The sequence below is a fragment of the Chanodichthys erythropterus genome, chromosome 24, assembly GCF_024489055.1.
Source record: "Chanodichthys erythropterus isolate Z2021 chromosome 24, ASM2448905v1, whole genome shotgun sequence".
NCBI classification, from domain to species: Eukaryota; Metazoa; Chordata; class Actinopteri; order Cypriniformes; family Xenocyprididae; genus Chanodichthys; species Chanodichthys erythropterus.
In genome coordinates, this window is record NC_090244.1 from 23127961 (window position 1) to 23137124 (window position 9164).

Below are 9164 nucleotides of genomic sequence, written 5' to 3' on the forward strand. Positions count from 1 at the left end.
GTAGCATCTGTTGTCACCTAGACAGATGGTGCTTTCCCATCTGTACCTGTCAAGCACGTGTTGGTTCAAGATTAAGCGATATGTGTCATATTGTTCCATTATTTTAAACTGACTGATGTTAACATTGATTTTTCTTTCTCTTACCAAGAACTTATGTTAAACAGTAAAACATTAACCTAGCATTGCTATAGTGCTCCTATGATAATCTCTTAGAGTAGTAGCAAATTAAATGGACACGCATAGGGTTTCTTTATGATTTAAGTACATTAATGCAGTTGTTTTGTGTGCGTTCATAGTTCATGCACAAATGCGAGTGTATATTTGAGTTACTACGCTTGCGTTCTACTGATGTCACCAAGTAGAACTTAAACAGTTGGACTTTGCCAAGCAATTTACTTTTATTGCAATGACGTCTGTTTTTGTAATGGCTTTAGGGCAGAAATGCAATAATTGTAATAGCGCCAACAGTTAATGATTCGATGATACAGGGTCCCGGGGTTTAACACTTCTAATCTGTCAAGCATGACACAAAGCGCCGGGAGTGATGAGGTAGCCACCAACCCCCTGCTGTTTTTTGTGTTCCTCATTGTGCAGCATGCATGTGTGCAATGATGTCATTGGGCCTTTATTGAGATGCTAATAAGTGAGTGTGTGCGCGGAGATGGGGACAGATGGGGGCTGCTCCTCAATGGCGTCATGTCTTCTGCATCTGGAGACTTGTGTGCGTGTGTATGTGTGTGTTAGTGTGCATTAGTTTCATTCAGGGGCCCATCAATGCCGCTGGATGTAGAGCCTTGAATAGAAGCCTGTGTGAGAGTGCCTATAGAGCTCAGCTGAAAAGATGAAAAACTGAGGGGCTCCTAAAGATGGAGGTCAGGTGCCGCAGGACAATGAACTGATATCAAAGGCTGGAGTTAATGAAGTGTGCAACTCTGTGTTATTAAACACAAAATTACTCGATAGTTCATGGTCTCAGTAGTTCATGGCCATATCCGAAAAATGTAACCTTTTTACCTCATCTGCTTTGTTGCACAGTAGGGGAACATGGCATTGTAGCTGCAGCAGAATTTAGGCAAGTATCACACAAGTCTGTGGTGACCCAAGCATATACACAACCTATTCACAACCTCTGCAATCCCAGATAAATACTGTGGTTCCTCATAGGAGAAAGGTTACTCCACTGTTCTGTTTTCAGAGAAGGCAGGATGGCAAATGGAGGTTATGTAAGGTTTGGAGACAGAGAAAAAAAACGTAGAGGAAGTGTGCGAGTGGCACATTGCCTTCTCATCCAGCGTGAGTTTGACCCTGGCACACTTCTCTTGCAGAAAACACACACGCACTCATATGCTCAGTGGTTTTGAGAAACGTCACCATTGGCCTCTTACACAACTGCTGACTATAAAAGTGACTAATGTTGCCTAAGTCTGTCTCGACTGTAACTGTTCGCGTGTGTCTGTACATTAATCAAAAATGTGCATGGTTAATGTTTATATTTTTTAGTTTTACCAATTATATCTGACAGTCCCATGCACACTCGCAACATCCAGTGAGAATATTACGTTCTTGTAAATATGTATTTGAAAATCTTCTTTAACTTGACTTCTGGTGCACTTATTTGTTCATTGTTTTGCTGCAAAAGTAAAATTAGGTGTTTGTTGATTCAACTTTAGTAAGACGTTAAGACAGATACGGAAGCTTATGGTTTCCTTGTAATCCTAACTGTCACCACCACCGCCCAGTTAGAAATGATAGCTGATGACCTCACTCAAGTATTTCCTCTCTTGGCTTTTCAACAATGTGGTCCTGTACTTGTTCCCGTTTGTGTTGCTGTGTACAGAAACAAGTTTTTTCGAGGAAGCTATATAAAGCACCCCTCTAGATCATCGAAGCTGGACAATATTCCCGATCCTTGAGATGAAAAGAGCATCAAAGATCACTTGCAAAGGAGATCCTGTCTGCTTGCCTTTTGAGCTTTGAGCTGTGGTCTTGCTTTCACAGATCCCAGATGCTCTTTGAAATCCTTGACCTTTGAGTTCAAGGGAGAGGGATGGGAGGTTAGCATTGCTTCTCTTTTTTGGCCTAAGTAATGCATTTGAGAGATGTGGGAGAGGAAGCCAGTTTTAACAAGACTTAAAGGATTAGTTCACTTCAGAATTAAAATTTCCTGATTATTTGCTGACCCCCCCATGTCATCCAGATGTTTGTCTTTCTTTCTTGAGTCAAAAAGAAATTAGGGTTTTTTAGGAAAACATTCCATTTTCACAGGGGTACAATGGGTTGAAGGTCCAAATTGTAGTTTAAATGCAGCTTAAAAGGGCTCTACATGATCCCAGACGAGGAATAAATCTGCCATTTTCTAAAAAAATAAAAATGTATATACTTTTTAACCACAAATGCTCATCTTGCACTAGCTCTGCGATGCGCCACGCATTACGTAATCACTTTGGAAAGATCATGCTTGACGTAGGCGGTAGGCCGAAAAACTCAATCTTACTTTCTCCTCCAACTTCAAAATTGACCCTTATTCCTTGGCTGGGATTGTGTAGAGCCCTTTGAAGCTGCATTAAAACTGCAGTTTGGACCTTCACCCGCTAGGTAGCCGTTGAAGTTCACCATATGGAGAAAAACCATGGAATCTTTTCCTCAAAAACCTTAATTTCTTTTCGACAAAAAAAAAAAAAAAAAAAAGACAAACATCTTGGATGACACGGGAGTGAGTAAATTGTCAGGAAATTGTAATTCTGAAATGAAGTAATCCTTTAAATAGGCAAAATTTGGAGTCTTGGGTATTGCTGACAGTGTTGACATAATGGCCGATTTTTTTAGGCAGTTATGTCACTGGGCCGGTAAAGTGAGTTGCATTTGGGGGAGGGGAACAGATATCCAAGATTAGATGGTTGTGTCAATGTGTTTGAATGTATTTGTGTGTGTGTGGTTTGGGGGGAAGGGTGCATTTGAACCAGTATGGGGGTTGTAGAACATTTGGTGGGTAGTCATTCATCTACCGCTAGATTCGACAGCGTATGGAAGAGGCACCAGGGGCCCGTTGGTTCTGCTTGAGTGACATGCAAATCACCTCTCAGTCTTCTGTGCGGAGAGATGATGTCATTGTACCGACCGTTGCCATTAATAGCAGGAAACAGACAGGTTGTCGCTCAAGCTCTTAAAAAACCATGCACCCCCAAACATACAATAGTTCTTTAGATGGTGATTTATGCATGGATAAGAGGGGCAGGTGTTCCTTGTTGTCAGTTAGGGCAAAGCAGGTGGCTTTTAAAATTCACGGTTAATTGAAATATGATGTGTCACCTTTGTATAGGCTCTGGATGATGTTCTGAGCATGGCTTGTGTATTTCTTTGTTGTAAACCTTCTTATCACCTCACTCTTTATTTGCCATGACTCATTTTATTGACTTTTATTGTTCATTTTAACTCCTCCATCCCACCCAGATCTGTTTAACACAGTTACTTTTGTTTGGACTATTGCACGGTTTCCTGGCTGGGACAAAATTATTTCATGGGTCCCTGGTTGACTGCTGTGTCTGCACACTCCCAGGTTTACCATGTCCCAGATTCTCATGAAGCTCATCTGAGATTAAGGTCTAAACCCATCTGCTGGGGCTCACACTTTCTGGCAGCATTGCACAGCTCGATGAAGACTTTACTTTCTTCCTCTGTAAATCCTTTCCACTTTTCCATCTTTCCCTGTTACACTAATACATTCTAGTTGTACAATGTGAATGCTTATAGTTGTAAATGCATTTGCGAATTTATACCTTGCATTTGAATGTGTATGTCGTTGTCCAGGCACCCAACGCCCAAGAGCTATGAATCAAGGGCTTGGTCTGCACCTGTGACCACCCTCATTCTCTAAGCCTGACGCAGTTGTTCAGTTGAGGATATTAGGTCATTCAGGAAAAGGAGCTCCAGCAGACAAATGCCAAAACTGGAGCCACCCGCCTCTTAAAGAGACAGGATCCTTCATTAGGCCAACTGGCCTTTGCTCACTTGACTGCCATGCTCGTACATGCACTGACCTAGATTGGCATAATCTTGTTCATAACATCTGAATCCTTTCTTTCTTGGTTTTTGACAAATGATGTGTGACAACGCATGGGCTTTGTTTGTATGAAAGGTTTTGACTTGAAATATGCCCTTTATTATTATAGGTTGCAGCTTCTTTGTTCAGTTCTTTGTCCTGCTTGAGAGATTTTGAGTTGCATCCCATGCATAATGACTGTTGACAGTCACAAAATCCAGCATTCTTGTTAGTCTTGTCTTTCTTCATACACATACAGTAGGTCATTTTGTTCTTAATGTGTTCTTTTTTCCCCCTTTGTTTCTTCAGGTGGTTTTGCAGCATTCTCGTCCTGTTTTCCAGGCTTGTGTGAAGGCAAGCCAGTGGCCACTCTGCCTATGAGCTTGTCTCAGCCATGTCTGCCAGTGGCAAACGTTGGCCCCACACGAATCCTGCCCCATCTCTACCTGGGCTCACAAAAAGATGTGCTCAACAAGGTACAACTGACTGTAACTAAGATCATGGAATGAGAGAGACATTTCCATGTGTTAGTATTTTATTCAAAACTGAAGTAATAACATTGCATAATTCATACCTTGGTTCTTTGCACTCTCAGGATCTAATGGCTCAAAACGGCATCACATATGTGTTAAATGCAAGCAACACCTGCCCAAAGCCAGAGTTCATCTCGGAAAGCCATTTCATGCGTATACCCGTCAACGACAACTACTGTGAAAAACTCCTGCCATGGCTAGACAAAACCAATGAGTTTATTGGTAAGTACCTGACAATAGAAGGTTGATTTCACACTTGATTATAGTTTTCCTTCACTGATTGATTTTCACATGTTAGCATGAAAAATGAGTAGCATGCCCTGTGATGATATCAGGAAGAACAAATTTGATCCTCAAAGTATATTTGCAGAAATAATATGGGGTTTTTTTCTCGCTTGTCACTGAGGAGGTATTTGGTTGTCTTGCATGTTTTGTGTTTTCTCACGTGTTTCCCTTCTCCTTTCAGACAAAGCCAAGGTTTCCAACTGTCGAGTCATTGTCCATTGTTTAGCTGGCATCTCCAGGTCCGCCACCATCGCCATTGCTTATATCATGAAGACAATGGGCTTGTCATCAGATGACGCGTACAGGTAAACTCACTCAGACACCCTGCAGCTTAAATTGCACGGCCTCAGAAAACGTTTTCTGCTACTTGTAATTTTATATCCATTTCCTCCAACATGTAAAATCAATCACATAGAATCTAGTAAACAATACCTGCTTTAGCCTTCTTAAACACATATGTTTGTTCAAGGCACTTTCAAGCTCACATGATGAGTCTTTGTGTTGAAGATGTCTTCCTATCCTTATATGTGGATTTATCCTTAGGGTAATCATTCTTACTCTTCTTGTGTTTCCAGGTTTGTGAAGGACCGCAGACCTTCAATTTCACCCAACTTCAACTTCCTGGGACAGCTGCTGGAGTTTGAGAAAGGTTTGAGGTTGCTAAAAGCTCTGTCTTCAGGTCAGGAGAAGTTGGAGCATTTAAAGGAATTGTCAGAACCTAGAGGAGAATCTTCCAGTGATCCTGAAAAGGGCCGTCTGGAGGCTGAAAAGGACAGCACGGAATTGGACGCTAAGCTGCCTTCTCCAACCTCCCTCCAGCAGGGCTTTAATGGCTTGAATCTATCTGCAGAGCGTATCCTGGACACCAACCGGCTCAAACGCTCTTTCTCACTTGACATCAAATCAGTCTACGAGCCCAACCACTGTCCTCGCCTCGCACCAGTGCATACCGAAGATGTCCCCAAACTCTGCAAGCTGGATAGCCCAGAGGCTGGAGAAGCCAATGGTGTATGCCAGTACTCACCTGTTTCTGTTAGCCCCAGTTTAGCTGAATCTCCAGGCCTCTTTCCTGAGAGCAGCTCCCGACCTCGTTCACGGAGGAAAAGCAAGCACAATGGTAGCAGTGCTGGAAGTTCTCCTGTGCACTCGCACAGCCTAAACTTCGGACGCTCACTCCCTGCACACAAAAGTCCCAGTCTTGATGACAATCTGAAGCCCTCCCTGCTGCTCAGCCTTCCCACTGTGGGCACCGGGCCCATGTGGACCAAGCATAGAGACACCGTACAGGCCACAACCCCTGTTACGCCAACAGGTGAAGCCCCTTGGTTCTACAGTTCGGAGTCAATGAACAGTAATGGAGGTGGAGGAGGGGCAGTACACTTTCCTGCACTAGGCTGTAGCAGTCTCCCTGGGCCGTGTGAGGCTGTGCGTCTGCGGGAGAAGGTGGGGGAACCACGGGACTCGAGGGGTAGCTGGCATGAGGATGCTCCCACTTCCAGTGCTGCCGATAAGCAGTTCAAGCGGCGCAGCTGTCAGATGGAGTTTGAAGAGGGGATATCAGAGACACGTTCAAGGGAAGAGCTGGGAAAGATCAGCAAGCAATCCAGCTTCTCGGGGAGCATGGAAATTATTGAAGTATCCTGACATCACCTGCACAGCCCCTGGGGACTTTTACACACAGGCAGCGGACAGACGCCACTTATGAGCAAGGATGACTAAGAGTGGGCCTGTAGAGGCTGTTGTGTGGAACATTAATATTAGTTCATAATGACTGGTTCTCAGAAATGTGACTTTTTTTTTTTTTTGTCTTTTTAAGCCAGTGGAACCGGACGCAGAATGACTTTGCTTTTGTCTTTCTACTGTTTTTAAGCCATAGCCATCCCCAGATGACAACGAGCTGAGACTCGAGAATCACTAATTTCCTCATTCTAGAAACAGACCCCCCTTCCCCCGGTTTCTTCATAAAAGCTTTACCAGCCTTTTGGTGTATTAAGAATCAAGCATGGCTGTTATGGTTACACTTGTTTCTTTTATTATGCCGCCCTGGACTCAGTGAAGTTACACCACCACAGCACAAGGAGTCAGCATAGACTAAGCCTTGGTGGTACATGCTTTTACTGGCTGAATGAAGGCCTCTTTGTGCAGTGCTCTTGTCCACCCTGGTCCTGTATTCATGGAATCCTGGAGGAGGAACCAGGCATGTCATGAAGGAAACGCATTGTGGGCATTTTCCCATAATGTTCTCACTCTTTTGTTACCCAGATTTCAGGGTCTTGTTCTTCCCCTCCTGTGCCCAAGTGGTGATGCTCGAACTGTTGTGCAACCCACGTTCCTCTCACCAAGCATGCTTCAAAGCTGCTGTTTTCCTTACAAACAAATAGTATATGAACTATACACCGTGATTTCAATGGACTTATAAAGTTTTCTTTTTTTGTCATTTTCTTAGTTACAGTTTTAATTTATTCTACTGGTTCATTCTGGTAATGAGAAATAATATAAAGATTGTGGAGTTTTTATTTTTCCTCTTTTTTTTTCAGTGTTGATCTTTCTTTTTCAGTGATATTTACAAAAATACACTTGCAAGACCGAAACACAACTACAAGCAATATGTTTTCACTTATTGTCCTCCTTTTTGTTTATAAGGGAGTGCGGTTATTACCAGGAATTATCTGATGTTAAAATGCACTTTCTTTTGCTTTAAGTGGGACGTTTTTGGATGTTCTCATTAAAAGGGTACCACAACGCTTTACAGAAAATCATGTGTAACCATTGATGTCCTGCGGTGTGTGTCACAAACTAAAGCATTTGGTATGGCTTTCATTTGTTTCTCCAGCCTGCTGGCTTGAATTATTAAAGACTTTAATCCAGCATGAATAATCTAGAGTATTCTAGAAGAATATGTATGATATCCCAGCATCGTAAAATGAGTAGCAACTCATTTTAATTTTCCAGAATTTGATTTTTGTATTAACAAGCACACGAGACAAAATGAAGGGAAAAAATGACAGGGACTCTAAAGGGGTTTGTCTGTGTCCCCCATTTGTTCTGCATATTTATGATATTATTTATTGTTTGTTTGGGTCTGATTGCGGGAGGATGTGTGGATGGATGTTGTGAGTGACCCTTTGCAGATGCTCATATAGCGTCTTGGAGAGAAGATGAGCCCCTAACCTTTTAATCCATGACTGTGCAGCCATATGAAAAAAGTATACACAACTAAATGCATTTCAAACCTGACTGATAGTCTGACAGAATAATGACTGTTGATCATCTAGTTTCTATTGGATCATAAACTTTATATGTAAAACCAGTAACTGATAAGAACAGAATCTGCACTATGGTGACAATACACTCTGCTTGCTTTCTTCTCAGGGGAGCTTTTGATGACTCAATTACAAGTCTGGGCTCTGAGCTTTCTCTTTTCCTGCCGTTTTCATTTATTCTCTCTCTTTCGCACCAATTTCGTTCCTACTCTCCTCCACTTCCTTTTTCCCCTTCATCCTCTCCATTTCTCTCAGATTCTCTAGAACGCTCCAAAGTTTAAATATAACAGAGAAAGGGTGTGTGTATGCAAATGTGAATGGGATTGCCCTCTCCATGGGAGATAGTTCAGCAATTTATTTATGTCTGTATTTTTTCAGTTAGCTTTTCTGTATGGCAAATCTTGTATTTGTGCTGCTGTAATTGTTTTCCTTGTGTGAGACATTACCTGTATTTCCTTTTCCTTCCCTGTACTATATTTTTAAAGACATTGTTATCATTATTTAAAACATGTAATAAAAAGATGCAGGCTGTCCTTTTTTGCTGAAATTGTTAAATAGTTGGCAACTAATTATTATTATTATTATTATTATTATTATATGTTGTGTGAATAGCATCGTATCAACAAAACTAATTGAGATAGGGAATTTTTTTAAAGAAAAAATCTTGATACCTTAGGCTGCTTGACGCAAAATACCTCAGGTTCTTTGGAAAAGGCTTGTTCCTCCCCATGTACCCATTTTGTGATGATGAAACAAAATACAAACATTACAAAATATGAAAAAGTTTCGTGATTTCTTTTCCTTTGATTTTTACAGTAGCATAAATGTGCAAGATCAGAGATTCCCAACAGTTTATGAATGATCAACATTAACATTTATTTATGCATATTGCAAATGTTTTTCTAACATTCTATTAATGTTAGGGTTTGAGAGTTTTGTATTTTGTACTTTTTTTGATGATGCTCCATGACGACGGTAAAAAGGTAAAGATTTATTGAATTGGAGCAAAAATAATGGACAGCATTTCAACTGGAGTTGATTTGC

At 41.5% G+C, this 9164-nt stretch overlaps 1 protein-coding gene across 6 annotated transcripts in view; it reads left to right on the top strand.

The window, feature by feature from the left end:
* dusp8a (dual specificity phosphatase 8a) overlaps nucleotides 1-8880 on the top strand; it is a 63973-nt gene extending 55093 nt beyond the window's left edge. For 3 of the 6 annotated variants that reach the window (XM_067378799.1, XM_067378798.1, XM_067378800.1), the window contains 4 exons: nucleotides 4349-4515; nucleotides 4635-4794; nucleotides 5039-5162; nucleotides 5433-8880. In XM_067378799.1, the coding sequence (XP_067234900.1) occupies nucleotides 4349-4515; nucleotides 4635-4794; nucleotides 5039-5162; nucleotides 5433-6501 (1520 nt within the window). In that variant the 3' untranslated portion in view covers nucleotides 6502-8880. The remainder of the gene's footprint in view (nucleotides 1-4348; nucleotides 4516-4634; nucleotides 4795-5038; nucleotides 5163-5432) is intronic. The other 3 variants (XM_067378802.1, XM_067378801.1, XM_067378803.1) reach the window with 1 other exon arrangement.
* The last annotated feature ends 284 nt before the right edge of the window (nucleotides 8881-9164 follow it).